This window comes from Xiphias gladius, chromosome 6 (genome assembly GCF_016859285.1).
Source record: "Xiphias gladius isolate SHS-SW01 ecotype Sanya breed wild chromosome 6, ASM1685928v1, whole genome shotgun sequence".
Lineage (NCBI taxonomy): Eukaryota > Metazoa > Chordata > Actinopteri > Istiophoriformes > Xiphiidae > Xiphias > Xiphias gladius.
The window spans coordinates 16,511,524-16,531,816 of NC_053405.1; the positions used below are offsets into that span (position 1 = coordinate 16,511,524).

Consider the following 20,293-nt stretch of genomic DNA (forward strand, 5'->3'; position numbering starts at 1 on the left):
CTTGCATTGAAGACCAAGCTGAATTCATTCTGCATTTTGCTCATTCGCCTCCTGTAAGAGAGGTAGCTGTCTATCATTAGCCCAGTATCGATTTGTCTCACAGTCAGCTCTCGGTCCGCCGTTGATGTTGTAGTTGCGGGTACAGAGTGAACTATGCAGTTATCGTTTTGCATGGAGTAACATTGTTCCTTTGTAGCAGTGAAGGGGGAGTGGAGCAATCTGATTCTTGTGAACTCAGCTCCTCCCATCGTTGCGGCTGCGCAGTTCAATTTTTCACTCCTTTTTTTTTTTCAATTTTTCACTCCTACTCTGGCTTCCGGACGCCAGGACAGACTGCTGCCGCCGAATTTAAAGAGACAGGCGATAGTTATTTTAAACACGATAAACGGCAACCATTGTCCCTCAGCTTATTTCCCGACGCTTCTTGCCTCAGCTTGTTTAATTCGATGGTGATGTTGAATCAAAGTCGCAGCGAGTAGCAGCTTGTCTCTCATCACCCTCCACTCCGTCCTTCTCTGCGCTGAGCCGAGACTGTCCAGCTAGGCAAAGTAGGGCTGCTCGCTGGCAGGCTGGCTTCCCGACCGAGAGGAAGGTTTGTCGGCTAGCCAACAACTGGAGGTAACACCGAAGATTCCCTCTCAAGTTGTGGTAGCGGCTCTCAAGCCTCCCGTCGCCGGGATAATGGCGAAGATTCAGGCGCACAGCACCGCGAAGCAAATAAACCAAATTCAAGACAAGCCTTACGTTATAACACAAAAGCAAGTGCAGCAGCAGCACTTCCAGAAGCTGAAGGTAAGGAGACAACGGACACGACAAGGGAAAAGTCCCTCAGAGTCAGAACCATTTTGTTCGTCGGATCATTGCAATGGATTTGAGGCTTTTCTCTTTCTCCCCTAACGTCGAGAGTAGTGAAAGGAACGGCTGGCTAACGTTAGTTAGCTCGCTGGCCTATTAAAAGTAATTCATTGCTAAACAGCCGAACATTGACATTTAAGGTTAGATGTGGAAGCAGTGTTTTATTAATGAATGTCTGAGTGACAGTCGAGCGGCACAGTTAGCGGCAGTTTCTTATTTACGATGTCAATAACAGCTACTGTGAGCAAACGTTAACTCAAACCTCGGTTGTGGGAAGTTCCTCCTTGTTCGTTTTTTTCAGCCACCCTGAACAAAGTGGAGGACGTCAGCCAGGCTAGCCAAGAACGGCTATTTCAGTTCATTAGCAGCTTCATTACACATTTCTTTGTTATCGCAGGGTTTGAATATTATCCCACTGTTTTTGCGAACACGGCACTGTTGGCCAGGGACCAGCTGTGACTAAACGTATTGTATATATTTGTATGTGGGTAGGTGTTTAAGTGTTAGTGGAGTTATTATCGTCTGTTGACTGGCTGTTGGCTAACGTTAGCTACAACAACCCTCTTTAGATGTGGACAATTTTCTGACAGTGCTTTGTGTGAACACGTCGTTTATCGTAACCTAACCTAGCCAGGATGTTGTGATTAAAGAGAGATGTGGTCCAGTGGACCAAGGCTGCTTAGCGTTTCTTGTATTCACCCGTTTTATTTATTTATTTAGCGGTACTTGTCCAGCTAACTAGTGCATTTGTTGATACATCACTTCAGTTGACAATGAAGAAAGCAAACATTGTCTATTTACATAACTTCATGCAGAAAAAAAATGTCCACTTTTCAAATATTTCGGTTCGTATAGTGTCATCTCTTGAGATTTGATGGTAGCATTTGCCAATATATACTATTTTCAACGAGACGCGATGTAGCATTGATGTGTAGACAAACTATTGTCTTTTTAAACATGTTACACTATCTGACAGCTTTATAACTGTAAGATCCTGTTTTATCAACAGTGCAGCAGGATGTTGTCAAAAAGCTCCTTCACAGCTCAAAGTGAGACTGCTTGTGCTCTGTGCTGCATTGATGGTGTGTTTTGTTTTTTCCTCTGTGATTAGGTTGAAGATGCCTTGTCATATCTGGACCAAGTCAAAATTCGTTTTGCAAATGATCCTGGCATATACAACAAGTTTCTCGACATCATGAAAGAGTTCAAATCTCAGAGGTATTTATGCCAGTTTATGCAAACAAAAAACATACAAGTACAATATAAAGATTCATAGAAATGGATGCTACTTACTCTCTATCAATCCCAAGAGTACCAGAAGTTATTGAGTTTTAGTTATACATTTTTAATGAGATGATTCCTCATACAGACTCTTGAGATGCTGATGGTGGAGCTTGTGTCTAGATTCTGATTTGTTTGCAAAACATCACTATCCAGAGATTAACCACACATAGAGCTTTTATCAATAAGCAGAGATTGCAGATAGCTTCCTACTCTAATTATGCAATAGTTCATATTACCTTGAAATGTAAAACATGTGGAATAACAGAATTTATAATTAGTTATTTAACTGTGCTCCTTTTTTAAACAAATCTGTAAGACTCTCTTTGATTGGGAGGTTATTGTCGCCATGCAGCATATGAGAGAAGTTCATCTTTATTTGCCTCTGGTAACTATATCTCTAAAACGTCTGTTTCTATCTGTTCCCCTGAATAGCATTGACACACCAGGGGTGATAAACCGTGTTTCACAGCTCTTCCATGGACACCCAGACTTAGTATTGGGCTTCAATGCCTTCCTCCCACCGGGGTATCGGATAGAGGTCCCCAAGAATGGGATGGCTTTCCTCCAATCTCCGTTCTCTACACAGGTGAGACACTCTCCTCACAGCTGAAGTTTTTAAATTCTCAAAAGCGGTGCTTTATTTATATTCAAACTTGTGAAACTTCCAACATATCCCTCAATACAAAATGATGTGCTGAACAGAACTCAATTTTTAAGCCCACAGAACGTTTCAATTCTTAAGTGGAAACAAGTGCTTCTTCTGCACTCAGAAGAAGAGTTGAGTTCTCTGCCTAACTATACTTACCAATGAAGGTGTTTTACCATTGGAGTACCTCCTTTTTCCCAAATTTAACTTGAAGAACCAAACACATTTAGATAGAATTTTAGATTTTAGTCAAGATCCCAAGAATTTTTTAAAGATCTGAAATATGCTACACTAAATTATACATATACCCTATGCAATGTATAAATTATGGGTTGATTAGGGTTAGTGTTAGAGGGTTATCCCTCTTAAACAGTTTTATACATATATACCTTGTCTAGAATCCGATACAAAAATGATTGCACCGAAAAGTTTGTAAGGGTTTGATGAATTGCAATTCAGAACTGATTAGATGCTAAATTCCATCAGGGCAGATCCAGTTTCAATTCAGTTAGCACTTGGTATGAATTGATATTTTGTTTACGCATTAAGCGAAGTATTGCGAGTTTTGGCTGAGAGTAAGTCAGAAAGAATGCAGAGGCTAGTTTCAGCTCTGTTAGTTGGAGCTGTGGAGGTTTACTGCATCAAAACTTTTTGACAACCACATTGATTTTAGAATTCGTCACCGAATGTGGTTCGGCTGTATGTTTTAGTATTGCAGCAGCCGTACCTCTGAGTCTGAGTCTTTTTTTATTTATTTTATTTTTTTGACATAATAGTGTGGTCATTAAAAATGGTTTCTGGGATGTCCTTATTTCACTCAATATAAGTCTAATATTACTGAAGTGAATTAGACACAACGTGTATGTAATGTTGTCGTGTATTTCGAAAAGATATTTTTTTTGGTATAACTTGAAGCTTCTTCATAGGAAGTTTAAGGGAAACACTTGCTGTGTCCGTAATCACTCCTTAGTTACTATCAAGTGTGCTATATTTACTGTCGGCCATTTTATTTGAGTGACTGAATTCTGAGTGTGTCATTTATGCAGTATATAGTGTCTTTGAAAGAAATGCAATGCAATGCGCCCCATTTTACATACGAAAAAGTTGCAATTCATATGGTTTTTTGGTTAAGGAGAGAGGTAGTTTTGCTTTATTTTCACCCCGTTTCACCTCAAAGAATTTGAGTGAGTATTATATTAGGGTTTAAGGAGATATGCAAAAATTACCGATGTGAGTCTTTATTATATAAAGAGTAGTGAATGAGTGAAGGAGGGAGTGATTTAGGACAAACCTACTGAGACCAGTAGTGTTCAAGGGTTTAATATTTTTGTTGCAATACAGACGCATTAACTTTGCTAACCACAAAATCTTAACTGAAGTAGATAAACAATTTGCTACAGTTAATGCACTTCTGATCATCTAGCTCAACACCTTCCTAATGTCTTTCATCTGTGCAGGTATCCCCAGGCCAGCAGGGGAAGAGTCTCACCACCTCTGCAGCGCCTGCTACCTCAGGTAGTGCCTCTGCCGCCCACAATGAAGCTGGCCCTGCCCCGACCAGTGAAGTCAAGGCTGCCTCATCAGAGTCCCTACCTTCATCAACCTCAGCAGGACCTCCGGAGCCTCCCAGCAGACTTTCTCTTCCCCTGACTAGCAGAGAGAGTCAGAATCAGGCCACCACCTCGTCCGTATCTCCACCTGCCTCAGAGACAAGCCCCGTAGAGTTTGACAGTGCCATCAGCTACGTAAACAAGATCAAAAACCGCTTTCTGGATCACCCAGAGATCTACAGAGCCTTCTTAGAGATTCTACATACATATCAGGTACTGTGGCAATACAATTTAGTGACGTACGTTGCTTTTTAGTTGCATATTGTGATATAATATAGGCGATGTAGCTTTCAGTTACTGAGTTGTAGTTTTTCATACTTTCCTCCTATTCCACCTTAAAGATTTTGAATGTCACTGTAAAGTTTTAGCAAAGCTGAGTCCTCTCTAAATTGCTTTATGGAGTTTTGAATAAGAATTGTTCAAAACACCAATTGTGAATAAGAAAGTAATTAAGGCCACAGTTGAAGTATTATTGTCCAGTGTTTCCACAGTGGTCTGTTCTTGGAGGACACTGACAGTGATTGTGTCTCTTGCGCTAATATTGACCATGTCTAGCCAGTTCAAAGAATTTCAACTTGGCTCTGCTGTTTAAAATCAAGTTTGATTGCTCACCTCTGATGCCACTTTCCCCCCTACTACCCTTTTAGAAGGAGCAACTGGAGGTGAAGGAGAGTCGAGGCAGCCGAGGCACCAGTGGGATGACAGAAGATGAGGTGTTTTCTAAAGTTGCCAGTCTCTTTAAGGGACAAGAAGATCTGCTGGCTGAGTTTGGACAATTCCTGCCTGATGCAAAGAGATCACTGGTCAGTCAAGCAACAATAGACAGAGACAGATAATGTTCCAATTTAAAACAGATGACAAATGGGAAAAGTTGTAACATAAAGACTTCGTAGTCAGTCTTGCTACCAGGTTAACAATATTTGCTGTTGTACCTTTTCCCCTTTCACTTTTTTTAAATATAAGCCTCACAATTGCTATGCTAATGACATTTTGTATATCTATGCTACTGCTAATGTCATGCTGATAATATACATATGTAATAGATAAGTAATGTGCAAAAAAATGCTTCTTCTTCAGAAAAAGGACTTGAAAGTGCATTGACAAAGCATTACAGAACAGTCCAAATATGGAATATATGTTGATTGAAAGAACATTAATTGACAACTATTTTGATATTAAGTAATTTTTTAAGGCATTTTTCAAGCAATAGTGTCAAAGGGTCACTGGTTTTTGCTTCTCAAATGTGAATATTTGCTATATTTTGTCTTCGATGAAAGTAAATTGAAGATTTTTAGCTTTTGAACTTATGAATGTGACAACTTGGGCATTTTCACTGTTTTCTGATTCTATACATCAAATGATAAATTGGGAAAATAATGAAAATAACTGTTAGTCGCGGCCCTAGTCTAGAGAAGTATAACTTTATAAGTTTTTCCAACGTCCGTATGTCTCTCCTGTAGTTCACAGGGAGCTCACTGACAGGGGGGAAAGAGCAGCTGAAAAAGCCGGAGGAAGAGGACACGATAACCAAACAGAACAAAAAGAGGCCAAGACCCATCCTACTGCAGCACATGTCTCCACTGCTGAAGGTAAATTCTCCATTTAGAATAGTTGCCTTGGGCAATGCAGCAGTGTATGTATACATGTCCTTAGTCTCAAACAGCTTCAGCAACACTTTGTATCATCCAAAACGCTCCAACTACAATAACTTTGATAACTGATGTTTAAATGTAAAGGTCCTTATATATTTCTTTTCTCTTATTTATTTAGAAAAAAATGAAGTATTCCTGTACCAAAGATCAGTCCTTTGCTTCAGTTGGCAAACATGGAGTTTTAAGAGAATTCTCTTTCTTTGACAAGGTGAGGCATAATTTTTCTCCAGAGTACTGTTGGTTCATACTGTTCCTCTGACCCACTGCCACTGTACCCCCCCACCCGTCTTTACATATATTTTTAATACTTTTAATATCATTGGTCTAATTTCCTTGTCAACCCACCCATCATTCAGGTTCGTCGCCTGTTTAAAAGCCAGGAAGTGTACGAGAACTTCCTGCGCTGCATCGCCTTGTTTAACCAGGAAGTAGTTTCGGGAGCAGAGCTGCTACAGCTAGTCACTCCTTTCCTGGGGTAAGTGGATGGAAAGATGATTGAGCTGGATACATGTTTTAGGTGGCTTGATAATATGAGAAAAATGGATGCACAAATAAATGGGTTACAGTAGTTGCAGGGAGCCTGAGAATAGTGTTGATGCTAATGTCTGGTCTTTTAGAAGAGGATTTCTGGTATTACTGCACAACATGTAGATTTATTTAGAAAGACTTTCAGGTCCGTTTAATAATTTATAAAGTTATATCCAAATAGGAGTGATACAACCATTACAGTCAAATGATGCAACGCAGATTTTTTTAACCACATCACATTCGGATTGGTAGGATTATTCTGTGGGAAACACTTGCTCTTTGGTCAGCTGTTCTTCTCCTGATATCTCATTCATGATTTCATCAATCTCCTTCCAGGAAGTTTCCCGAACTGTACACACAGTTCAAGTCATTTCTGGGGGACAAAGAGCTCTCTCATGCTGTGTCAGGGCTGTCGGATCGCTACATGGAGGGGGGAGGGGGCAGGGAGGTGGATTATGCCTCCTGCAAGCGCCTGGGGTCCAGCTACAGAGCACTGCCCAAGACCTACCAGCAACCTAAATGCAGTGGGCGCACTGCCCTATGCAAGGAGGTACACCCACTTACATTTTACTAAAAGAGTTATCACTAGATCTCTGCATTGGCTTAAGGTGCCCTGTGGAGGTTTCAAAGTCATAAAACCTTTACTCTAAAGCACTACTAGTGGTCGAAAACTCTGCAGGGGATCTTTATTTAGTATTCATATAGTAAATAATGGAATAGCCTTTCATCATGAAATATTTTTCTGTAGAAAGGCTTTTTTTCCATTGATAATGATTTATCAATGAGATTTTGTGTATGTATGTATGTAGGTGTTGAACGATACCTGGGTGTCATTCCCCTCCTGGTCAGAGGACTCCACCTTCGTCAGCTCGAAGAAGACTCCTTATGAGGAGCAGCTGCATCGCTGCGAGGATGAAAGATTTGAGGTACGTACATCCTAACAAGCATTCTGTTTATGCTTCTTGTAAAGCAGAGAGGTTTGTATAAACATTACAAATTACTCAATATATGGTTTTATCTTTTTGTGACAGTGCTCTTGTAAAGTAAGGTTCTTGTAAGGTTTGACACATACAGCACATACTGTCTTTTTAAAAGCTCTACATCTGTAATTCTCCACTTTTAGTTGGACGTGGTTCTGGAGACAAACTTGGCCACCATCCGGGTGCTAGAGAGTGTCCAGAAGAAGCTGTCCCGCCTTTCACCAGAGGACCAAGACCGATTCAGATTAGATGACTGCCTGGGCGGCACCTCTGAGGTCATCCAGCGTCGCGCTGTGTATCGTATCTATGGCGACAAAGCCCCTGAGATCATTGAGGGACTGAAGAGGAGTCCCGCCACCGCTGTGCCTGTGGTGCTCAAGAGGTCAGGACTATCTTTTTCTGTTTTGTTTTGGCATTATTTCAAATTTCCTCACTGCTTAAACATTTAATGAAAGAAATGTAGAGGCTGAATTCCTGAGTTTATGATCTTCCTATCAGACCTCACCAGCTTCTTCTGTGACATCTGAGTTGTTGTCAGGACAATTTAAGCACATTGCAAATTATTTCTTACTTCATACTGTTATATGTGCATGTATTAAAATTATGTTAATTAGACACTGTATGCTGTCGAAATGCTCTAATTGTCTTGTATATCAACAGTGAACATAGAAATGAGTTTGTTACTGGCAGTTAAAGACATTTACATTACCAGCATGGAGGTTTAACCAAGTGACAATATGATGGAAGTGTAAAGTTTGCTGATGGCATAAATAAGATCCTTGTATCATCAGGCAGTGATCTTTTGTGCGTTCTGCCAACAAAGCTGAACCATTGTGTATTCAGTGTACTCTACGCAGGCACTTGGAAATCTGTGTTTTACACATGGCAGGCTTCAATATAAAGAATAAATTCTGTAAAACTGATGGTTCCTTCCACTGATACTTTAATCCTTACAATCAAACTGCCGTTGGCACAAGCAAGTGCACTGGCACACATGTTAACATGACAAATTCATGAACATGGCTGCGTTTTGTCAAGGATCTACATTGAAGTCGTGTTGTTCCCTACAGGTTGAAAGCCAAGGAGGAGGAGTGGAGAGAGGCCCAGCAGGGTTTCAATAAGATATGGAGGGAGCAGTACGAGAAAGCCTACCTGAAGTCCCTCGACCACCAAGGAGTCAACTTCAAACAGAATGACATGAAGGCCCTGCGGTCAAAGAGTCTTCTCAATGAGATTGAGAGCGTCTATGATGAGGTAAAAATTCTCTTCATATCTGCGGGTTTAACACTGGGTTCTTCATAACATAAAATGATAATGAAGTGTAGAGTGTCACATTACATTCCTGTAAAATTTTTGGACTAGTTTGTAGAGCCATACCGGGGGTTGGGCACAATACGACATAATTAAATCATTCATTATATTTTTAAGTGTTAATAAGCAGCTCAACACCCCTTTTTTTTAAACTTCTTTTGAACTTCATTTAAACCCAGAGCCGAACATCACACATCATTGACCACCTCATTCTGGTGGTCAGCGCGGTTTGATGATTGGGGGCAAGTTGATAAACAGTGTTCATTTGAACAAATTAGTCTCTTCTCCTATTTTCTGGTTTCCTTTTTTTAGCTGACCTTGACAGTTCATTATTGACATTGGACACAGGAGCTGACATAAAAATGTTAACTCAAGACTCAATCACAAGAGTGGATCAGAATTTATGAAAGTTTGAATATCTACAGTTCATGTCAACTGATTATAATCCATCTGTTGATGAGCATAATGAGATTATGGTTTAAAGCTCTAGAACAAGCAATCAAGTGAATGAACCTTGTGGTGAGATTGTTCTGTCATTTCATTGTATGTTGTTTTTTTTCTTGTTTTTTTTTTTGTTCTTCATCCCATCTTTTGTGTAGTGCAGCTGTTAGAGAAAAAGATCAAATCTCTCTGAGATCAATAACACCATTAGATGTTATGGTTCATTAGAATCAATGATTTTCAATTTTCAAATAAGCCTGTCTCAGTGTATCCTGAATTTGCCCACATTTATCTCTTTTCTCTTTAACTCAGCGTCAGGAGCAGAGCACGGAAGAAGGTGGAGTTGGCCAGCAGGGCCGCAATGGCTCCGGTTCAGCCTCATCCAGCGAGCCTCACATGGTGTTCACATATGAGGACAAACAGATCCTGGAGGACGCTGCCTCGCTCATCATTTACCACGTCAAACGTCAGCCCACCATTCACAAAGACGACAAGGACCACATCAAGCGCATCATCCAGCACTTTGTCCCCGACCTGTTCTTCTCCCGCCGTGGCGAGCTCAGTGATACTGAAGAATGGACGGATGAGGAGGGTGAGCCTGAGGAGGGAGGAGAGAGAGGAGGAGGAGGAGGCGGCGGATCAGCAGGAGCAGCAGGAGGAAATGGTAATTCTAATAATGCATCAGGAGCAGTGGCAGCCGCAGGTAGTCAGTCCCAACCCCAACCTGCCCAGTCCCAGACCCAGTCCCAACCCCAGCAGCAGCTCAATGGTGAGTCCAGGCGAAGGCGCTGCAGCCCATCCCAACCTGCGGACACAGAGGCCTCCACCACCTCCAGTAGCATGAGTCAGCCTGCAGGGACCACCGCATCCACCCCTGGGTCTACACCTATGGAAACAGGTTCAGGTGTAGCCGGGGAGAAGGTGGACCTGCGCGACCCCGAAGCAGAGCACCAGAAGGAGCTGGACGGTGTCTACAATCTTTTCTTCGTCAACAACAACTGGTATTTCTTCTTGCGGCTGCACCAGACCCTGTGTTCGCGGCTGCTGCGGGTTTACAGACAGGCAGAACGGCAGCTGCTGGAGCACCGAGCCGAGCAAAGCAGAGAGAGGCTGCTGATGGCCGAGGGACGCAGGGAAAAAGCATGTGACCTCGCAATGGAGCTCCGCCTCAAACAGCCCAGTAAGTTCAGCCACTGGTCAGTTCCTGATCACTTTTGGATCATTTCTTTATTGTAAGTTGTTAGGCTCTGGTAAAACAGCTTCTATAAACAGCTGGTTGGACTATGTTAAAACAGTCAAACCTATTCCTAACACAAAGCCTTTCAAGCAGGTGAACTACAGAGTCGGGCTCCAACAAATGATTCTTTTCATTATCAGTTAATCTGCCAGTTATTTTCTCAGTTAATCGATTAATCGTTTGAACCATAAAAAAATCAGAAAATAGTGAAAAAGGGCATCACGATACAGGGAGACGTTATTACCAGGTACAAGGTGTGTTTAGTCCAACCAACAATCCAAAACCCAAAAATACATAATTTTTTCTAAATAGAAGACCCTGAAAAGAAGCTAATTCTCACATTTTGAGAACCTGGAACCATGAAATGTTAATATATTTGCTTGAAAAATTACTTGAACAATTAATCTATCATCAGAATAGTTGCCGATTGATTTTCTTTTGAGGGATTAATTGCAGCTCCACTGCCGATATCAGGCAGCAGTTATGTAATGATATCCACTCTGCTTTTGGTTGAAACTGCATTTGAACTTAAATATTTCATTCACGCTAGAGATGAGCACAGGGCGTACAAAACCTGTCCAAGCCTTGGTGTGACAGCAGATCCACACTGACACTGCTCATTCCATAGCTACATTAAATCAGTTGTAATGACATGCTGTTGTAACAGACGTGACATCCCTTTGCTTCCACAGGTGAGGTGGAGTTAGAAGAGTATTACCCAGCCTTCCTGGACATGGTGCGCAGTCTGCTGGATGGCAACCTGGACTCCACGCAGTATGAAGACACACTGAGAGAGATGTTCACCATCCACGCCTACATCGGCTTCACCATTGACAAGGTCATCCACAACATAATTCGGCAGGTAAGCAAAAATCTTACTTTTTTCTTTTTTAAGATTGTCCTCTTCCACATTACTCTACTCTTGTGCCAGTTTCTAACTTTCTCCTTTCTTATTCTTTAGCTGCAGTACCTGGTGAGCGACGAGGTGTGTCTGCAGGTGGTTGATCTTTACCTGGCTGAGAGGAAGCGGGGAGCAGCGGGGGGGAACCTGTCCTCACAGTGTGTCAGAGCCGCTTGGGAGACGAGCTACCAGTGGAAAGCTGAGAGAGTCATGGCTGAGGAGAACTGCTTTAAGGTGAGCACAGAGTCCTGGTGAGTGTGGTAGTGTATTATCTATGTGGCCCTGACATTTTGCTGTGTTTTTTTTATAGTCAAATCATTTTCTATCATTTACTGCCATTGGCGATAGCTAACATTTCTCTCGACACTACAGAGCAAAGCTTACCTACCAAGCTTAAAGCAAAGCAAATCACTAATAGCTGTTTCTATAATGGAGTGTTTTAGAAAAAATGATCATGATTGAAGAGAACTGCTTTACTAAAGGTGACTGATTTTCACTCATTTTAGTTCAGAACTCATTCTTTCCATTTTTCTGAAGGTGTTGAATGCTATTAACATAGTTAGTTGCAGTTTCACCTTCTATGTTATGAGTAGGGCTTAATCTGTATTCGTTTGGACATGGAAGTGACACTAGTGTGTATAAATCTTTAAATTTACTTGCATATTATTGGATCAGCTGCCATAACTGTCTGCACCTTTTGTCTCGCATCAAAGCTGTGTTTATAGATTTTAACCAATCGAGTCTCTTATTTCAGTATGGTCCCTGTTTTTCTTGTTTTTGTTTTTTTTTTCTTCCCACTGTAGTGAGTTGATTTGAGTTGGTTTACATATGTTTCTCTGCATTTTGTATCATCAGGTGATGTTTATCCAAAACAAGGGTCACGTGACATTGACCATTGAGCTGCTGGACACGGAGGAGGCCCAGGCTGATGACCCGTTAGATGTACAGGTAGAACACATGTTTACAAACTGTTTAAATACTTGCTTTTCTGACAGACAGCTTGGAATGAATAATCTGACTGAAGTTAAACTAAAGCATTCTCGCTTCCTCCCTCAGTGCCTGTCGAGCTACATGGAGCAATTTGTAGGAACAGAGTCGAGTCTGTGCTCACAAGCAGAGGGCTACTTCTTCAAACCAGTATTTCTGCCCAGGTATGACAGTTTAATAATTTTCAAATCTGATTTTTAGACATTTAGACCAAACCACTTCTCATTTTAAGTTTATACATAACTGTCTTACAGCCACCTTATGTATCTGAATAAACGATACAGCCAAATGAACTTGTGACCAAACTTGCACCAGATCTTTTTGGGCTTCTTCTCTCTTTCCCACCTTTTCCTACGTGAAACACTTTTTTCAGTATAACGCATTAAAATACTACGACAGACGAAAGATTGAATTTCTGCACACTGTCACCACTATGTTTTTTTTATGAAAACAAAATTTTCCTGTCATACAAAACATTGCATTTTCAACAAAACGTATTGATCAAAGTTTGCAGGAGTTCAAACTTTGTTTTTCCCATGCACGTCTACTGGACGTGCATTACACAGCAAATAATTTGATGACACAACCACAAACGATGAACGGAAAGACCAAAGAATTGAGTCAACATATTTCTGACACAATGTCAACAAAAACTAATATGATAACATACAGAAAGGGTCAAATTTAGGGCAGGGCTGATTGTTGGATTCAATTTAATTGTACAGGTCATCTACTACACTTGTATTTCAGTGCACAGTACTAGTTTAAAAACACCTCCTTTGAGTGGAATTTGCATAAAAGAGGATGTGTTCCATAAAAATGCGTCACCGGTTCCCAAACTTATCTGACTTTAGAGTCATATTGTGGTCAGAGCGCCACTTTCACCTCAGATAACATTTGTAAGTTTAACAGAGTCTATTTCATATGTCATTCAGTTGTTTTTCGGTTATGTCAGACAGATATTGTAATCCAAATAACTGCTTTAAGATGTGATAAATGTCTAAAATGTGTCTATTCTCGTAGGAACCTGCGGCGTTTCCGTCGCTGGCAGGTGCGGCAGGTGGAGGCGATGCGCTGCAGGAGAGAGTGGCACCGCCAGCTGGGCGTGGAAAACGCCGGGAGTCTGGACTGTCGCTTTAAACTCAATACTCACAAGATGGTGTTTGTCATGAACTCTGAGGATTACATGTACCGCCGAGGAGCGCTGGTCAAGGCCAGGAAGGTGGGTTGGAGTTTGCATTTAATTTCACACATTAGTTTGTGTTGTGATGTGTTGAAAGCGTTCTGGTGAATCTGGGTGACGTCCAGAAAATTAAACCCTGCCTGCGCATTTTCTGCTCGGTAACTCCTGTGCGGTGTCTCAGAAATGAGGCTCTGACAATTTTTCCTCTTCCTCCGCAGTCGCAGCACAGAGTGGCAGCGAGCCAGCACGAACGCTTTGACAAGTGGCACCAGGGCTGGCTGGCCAATCACGTTACGGCCTCCGCCGAACGCTCGGTGCAGAACTGGCTAATGGGCGAGGAGGAGGAGGACATGATCCCCTGCAAGACCACCTGCCTGTCGACCGAGGTGAAAGGGCAAACGGTCAACAGATACCAAGTTCATTACAGCGGTAGCAAAGCCCCGGCCTCACCGTAGAGGCCAGCATAGAGATGGACATGCAGTACGCACACACACAGGTAAATGCATGGACTTACAGGACATTCATACACTAAACACAGACATAAACAGCTGCAGTCACACTTCTCCACCTTCCTCCACAACATGTTCACTCACTCAATTTCACTCATGGATGAAGAAACTAGCAGAAAAACACAGTGAGTCAGTGAATGCGTAGTGATGTGGAGAGAGGGACCAACACAGACAGTGCAGTAAACGGTGAGAGTGAACTCAGCCCTGAGTGATGGGACGAGTTGGACACGACGGCACAAACGGAGATCGTCATCCTCACCATTCTAGCTTCTCTGGTGGCACTAATAGTTGGTAAGACTGATGGACAGAGACAGTTGATCAGGCGAAAAGTTATGAGATCAAGAAATTTGTTTCAGAAATGTGAATGTCTGTTTTTCTTTTTCTTTTTTAAGTCAAGTGTAGTTTTTAGATTCTAAAGCCAGAGAGCCTTCTGCTTGTTGGTTGCTTGGTTGGTTTATGCGTGTTTATATGGAGAGATAATGGTTAACGTGTGTATGTATGTGTATCCTGCTCTTCATTTTGTCTGTTTGTATGCCCAGTACAGGCTGTACAACTCTAGTAATTGCATTATTACTGTATGTGCATATATACAACAGGGATCCTGTATTTTTATATATGCATCTACGCGAGTTGATTGATACATCTAAAGATCATGTGGTTCTTTACAGTGTTTGCTGTCAGCCAACTCTTGATGTTTGCGGTTTGTTTTTTTGTATTTTTTCTCCCTTTTATTGTGTTGTAGCGAAACAAGTTATCACCAGGGCGACAAGGAGTCCTTAAAATTAATTGGTTTAATATCGATGAAGCAGTCAAATTATGTATCATATTCATGATTTCACCAAATGTTTACTTTGCATTGTCTTTTTTTTGCATACTGACATTGAAAATAAAAGCAAAATATCAGTGTTAAAATAGAATGTATAACATTTATCCTGTATCAGTTATCATAAAATAAACAACCTAGTTGTGACCTTCTTAGATGTTGACTGGCAGGTTATGTTTTTGGCTTGAGAGACGTTCAACATACAGACTCACTGGCCGAACTCCCTGAATTGATACATTGGTTTTTCAGAACGTTAATCATAAAACAGTCCATGAAGTGGCTGCATGTCAAAATGACCAAAATTAAGTCAACACGTTTCTGACTAGGTCTCTACAAGAATTAAATTAGAGCTGAGGAAAGAAAATGAATGGGTAACTGTTTTGATGGCAAAAACGCAGAGAATTTGCCGATTCTGGACTGTTGATCGAACCAGACAACAGAAGACGTCACCTTGAGCTCTGTGAAACTGGGACCGACCATTTTCAAACATTGTATAGATGAAATGAAAAATCAATTAATCAAAAAAAAAAAAAAAAGACAATATCGCCATTTGCGGCACTAAACTAAATCTGATGAGTTCCAGAAAAGCAGTAATCTATTGCGGGACTGTTGTGCTTGATTGCATTTACTTGTACAAGTTCCTATTTTCCTTGTGTTTAGTGTACATTTTAGTTAAAACACTGACACACTCATTACAAAGTCCATTAGTACCTGCTCTGGAGCTGATCTTCCTCAGCACATGGAGTTCGCCCAATTGTTGTGGTAGTGTAGATAATTTTTTTTTTTTTTTTTGGGAGCTGAGATTTTAGATAGATTAGTTTAGGCAAACTCAGTCTGCTGAGGAAGATCGTGTGATACAGCTGAAAGTCCCGAAACTGCCACTAATTGGCCCTGTGGTGAGATTGCTTTAACTTCTGTTTCCAAGGTCCAAGGGGTTTTTCCTCTAAAATGGATAGACCGATGTGATTTATTGCCGGATTATGAGGGTTTGTTGGATGGCGATTTGCCGAAAAAGTAAGCTGTGTTCTCCTTGATTTTTGTGGGTGCTTTCTCTTTGCCAAGAAGCAAGATTTTCAGGCTTCTCAGGATGATTCATTTATCCTGTTTGGCACGCTGAACGTAAAACACCGTCAGACTCAGTCTGCCCACCAGGAACGAGAACAAAAAACAAAACAAAAAAAAAACATCAAATATCTAAAGGCTGCCAGTGCTTTTGGAGCTCCTCAACCTCAAGCACTAAATCTTGTCTGGACCTGCAACGCCGCCTTTCACCACCAGGAGCATATTTTCGTAGACGTAAGGAGGATGAATGACTGTCTACATGGTTACAGTCTTCCTCAAGTGCACTGCAAAATACTGCACAGACATTATGAAGCAATCATATATCCACTAAGGAAACAACAAAGATGAACTAAGAAAGCAGGGTATCTGCAGGTCTCAAAATGTCATAAAAAGCACTGAATTCAGTTTCCTCAAAAAAGTCTTCAACTTACAAAAATCTTAAATATTTTCTCTGGCAAACTGTAGGCACTGATATTAGTTATACAGTTTTTTTCCATGATGGGCAAGTGACGATATTAGCAAAAACGTAAATGAATTATTTTTAATTGACTCAATCCATCCATCTTTGAAACAGGTATTAAATTGCATTCTACGTGGTAGTCTTAAATTGAACTTGGTGAACCCTGCAGAAACCCTGTGAGGGCGCAGCGCACAAGAGGAAAAAGAAATCAACCACAGCAGTCAAGTGCTGGTGAAACAGGTCTGTGCACTTGTGTTAATCTGTGAGCATCTATATTCACAGAAGAGCATCAAAGCCACGCTAAAGGGGAAGATACTCACTCAGCAAAGCTTCTTGTGCACCGGGGAGGACAGAAAACATCTACTAAAATCAGGCTGCATGGAGACTGTAAAAAACCGACAGGTCAGAGTAGGTTGCAGTAGTTTTAAAAATATATATATATAGTAAAAGAGAAGAAAAGAGTCAAGAGGCAGAGTGAGATTTAAAAATAATTGTGGTTTATAAAACCCAGATATGACAGGATCACCAAAGTGCATACAGAAATACAAATACCATCAGGAAAACCATCATAGAACAGTGTTATACACTCGACATGTACAAACTACTCTGTAAGAGGGACTCGGGGAGGATGGATCGGACATTTTCCTTTCTTTATGTCTGTTAAAAATCACATTTAGCCACAATGTATTTCTTCTATTATCTCTTTTTTTTTTTTGTATCTTATTAAAGTGGCACATCTACCAAACTACATGTACTACCACGTTCATCTAGGTCTGCGAGAGGGTACGAACAACACCGAGAGCGGGAGGGAGGGAGAGGGGGAGGATGCACACATATCAAGCACTTTAACATCATGGGGGTTTCAGCAAGCATTGGAGGTTTCCATCCATGAGGAACATGGGATGTCAGGGCTTTTCACTATCATCATGTCATCAAACACAAACTGTACAAAATAACCCTGGTTTTGGCTCTGTCTGCGGGTTCCACACACAGACCATCTGTGAACAGACTGTGGTCACTAAAACGTTTGTTTTTCTCACAGAGAAGCATCTCGAAATGCTTCCAGCGAGCAAATAAAGATCCTAGATCTGTTTACGAGATATTCACGAGAATCTCAGGCAGATCTGGGATCAGTATAACAGTATCTTGTTACGATGTGGGTCCTCTCTGGACTGGGGTCTGTTCCTGCGCCCTACTACAGTGTGTCAAAGTGCTCCTGTCTGCAGGGCTGTTTACAACTACAGATGTAACGGCCACAATATTTTCATGCACATTCACAACTGTACAAACAGGATGACAGCTTCAGGACCCGGGAATCTGCTCCCCTCGTCCCCACCTCCTCCATGAGCCCTGGACGTAAACCCCACCCCTCCCTTGGAGATGACGGAGCCTTGAACTAAGAAGGAATCACCAACAAGATACAACCAATCACGTTCTCCATTTCTATGGATTTTTTTTTCTCCTCTATTTTTATACAAACACACTTTCAACAGATTTACACATTGAAAAAGAGTGCAGGATTGTGGACGGTCGACAAAAAGCTCCTCATCACCTAGAAAATACTGCTTGGAGCAAAAATGGCAACATATGAAATCAGTCATTGTCACAGTGGCTACAATGATTGCTAATATACACATCATGTCAAATAAATTAAGATCTATGTACAATGTAAAACAAAAGCAGCATGCAGGCAAGACAACAGAGCCTTTTCACAAAACTATCTGCTGTAGTGTTGTGCTCTCCGAAACAAGAGGCGATGTGGGTTTTTAGTGTGTGTAGGTGTGTGTGTGTGTGTGTTTGTCATGGAGTTATGGCATTCGTCCAATGTATTTAAATAGACAGGGAAGCTACCTGTCTTTTAAACCTTAACAGACACAACATTTGACTTTCTAGATTTCCAGTTCACATTCAACTCATTACACACAGAAACTTTTCAGTGTTTTAGCCGCTATGGGACAAACCCCCCCCCCAAAAAACAAAAAGCAAACAAACAAAAAAAAGAACAGATGTAGGAGAAACAAGACATTTCTGTAACACGTGTCTTGTAGCTCCCTGGGCTTTGTCTCATGACTGGCTGATGGTGACTCAGTGTAGCCACAGGGAGGAACAGCAGAGCGAGAAGAGACAGTGAAACACACACACACCAGCATTAAAGCTGGCATCATTTCTCTGTAAGCCAGGGCGGCCATTTAACAGCAGCACCAACAGTGGCACACTTTAAAATGATAAGCCACAGCTGCTGCTTCTACTTTGACAAGTGTGAGCTGGGGGTTTGAGAGTAAGACGAGGGGGCATAGAGAGGACATCAGATGTACAGCACATTATCCTGGTTGTTACTAACTTTCCTTATCCAAAATGTAGATTACATTTGATCTAACAAATTCAAACTTGTAATCGTTTTTTTTTTTTTGAAAGTGCTAAAATGAATGAGGCAACATTCAACATTAGAGTCAAACACACATGTATCTGGTGACAGTGATGCAGAATGTGTCGAATGTGTCGAGACCTGACTCTGGGTCCCTGATTCAGAAGCCCAGAGCCAGACAGGAGCTGTAAGACATGTCAAGGATTACAAGTAATTACTGTTTAAGGGCCATCAATGAATTTATGCAGTGTTGCCAGATCTGCGTGCCACCAAGTAGCCTTATCATCATAAAAGGAGCCCAGTTTTTTTAATTTCAGATGTTGGATGGGGTTTTTCATCCTCATACCTCTGTTTTAGGAGCATAAAAAGAAAACCCAAATCACCCCAAACTGCCCAAAACTATTTTTACCTACACAGTTACTTAAAAAGTAGACAGGCTGGGTGGAAAACTGTCCAATCTGGCAACACGGAGCTTTTGTCAGAGGGCCCAGAACATCTAGCAGTGCTCGTTTGTCGTGATCATGTGAAGTGTGTGGCAATGCACCTGTGCTGCCAAGTGGGTCTCAAACATCTTTTGTTGTCTTAAAAAAGCGCTCCACGTCTTACCACTTGTTCCCGCTCCCAGTTTGAGAACCACTGGCGTATACGCTCAGGGCTTTGACTCTTATCATTCTATTATACACAAACATTGACAGTAACACTAGTAATTCTACTCATATCACTGGGAATTCCAACAAGACAGAACCTACCTGCTAAAACAGCCCAATAAAACATTTACTTTTGTAAAAATAAAATAAAAGCAGTCCAATCTTTAAATAAGCTTTTGGCTCTGTTACTTTTGACTTTCTCAGGCAGGTTGAATGGACAAAGCTACTCTAGCCACAGACACATTCATAAAAACAGAGCTTGGTAGTTAATGCAAAGAATAGCAATGCACATACAATAGATAGTAGCTAACAGGGCACTTTAAAATGGTGTGACACGGTAAATGTCTTAATTCACAAGTCGTTTTTGCACTAATCTGAGGTTAGGGATAAAATCGTGGTCTAACAATGATCTTATTAAAAACGTGGCACAAGTCTAACCAAGAAAAACATTCCAAACATTATAAAATACAATAACAATCATCTTGTGGATGCTCAAACTAGTCTCACTAGTATATAAACAACACATGTAGAAGTACTGAACAACTACAATAGAGTAATAATGCACATCAAAATATATTAAATATATTACAAAGCAACTTCACAGACCAGAAATGTTTGAATAAAAACATCCCTTTTTGTGTACAAGTAGGTTTTTTTTTTTCATGTTTTGTGTATTAAATCCACTTTTCCTGAAAGTGCCTCCAGGGTTTTGATTGTACACTGACATTATTACAACTCAACAAAAAAAAAAAAAAAGAAGAAGAAAAAAAAGATGGAGTATAAAAAGAATCAACAGGTTGAAACCAGTTGAT

At 41.1% G+C, this 20,293-nt stretch overlaps 1 protein-coding gene across 1 annotated transcript; it reads left to right on the forward strand.

The window, feature by feature from the left end:
- The first annotated feature begins 681 nt into the window (after positions 1 to 681).
- Positions 682 to 15,102, forward strand: sin3b (SIN3 transcription regulator family member B). Its single transcript, XM_040128838.1, has 19 exons — positions 682 to 792; positions 1,967 to 2,073; positions 2,572 to 2,725; positions 4,243 to 4,608; positions 5,043 to 5,198; positions 5,856 to 5,984; positions 6,166 to 6,255; positions 6,404 to 6,522; positions 6,912 to 7,125; positions 7,385 to 7,501; positions 7,699 to 7,937; positions 8,626 to 8,809; positions 9,620 to 10,487; positions 11,237 to 11,406; positions 11,506 to 11,679; positions 12,301 to 12,393; positions 12,502 to 12,596; positions 13,456 to 13,654; positions 13,834 to 15,102. The coding sequence occupies exons 1-19, from the start codon at positions 682 to 684 to the stop codon at positions 14,068 to 14,070; spliced, it is 3,822 nt and encodes a 1,273-aa protein (XP_039984772.1). The 3' UTR covers positions 14,071 to 15,102.
- The last annotated feature ends 5,191 nt before the right edge of the window (positions 15,103 to 20,293 follow it).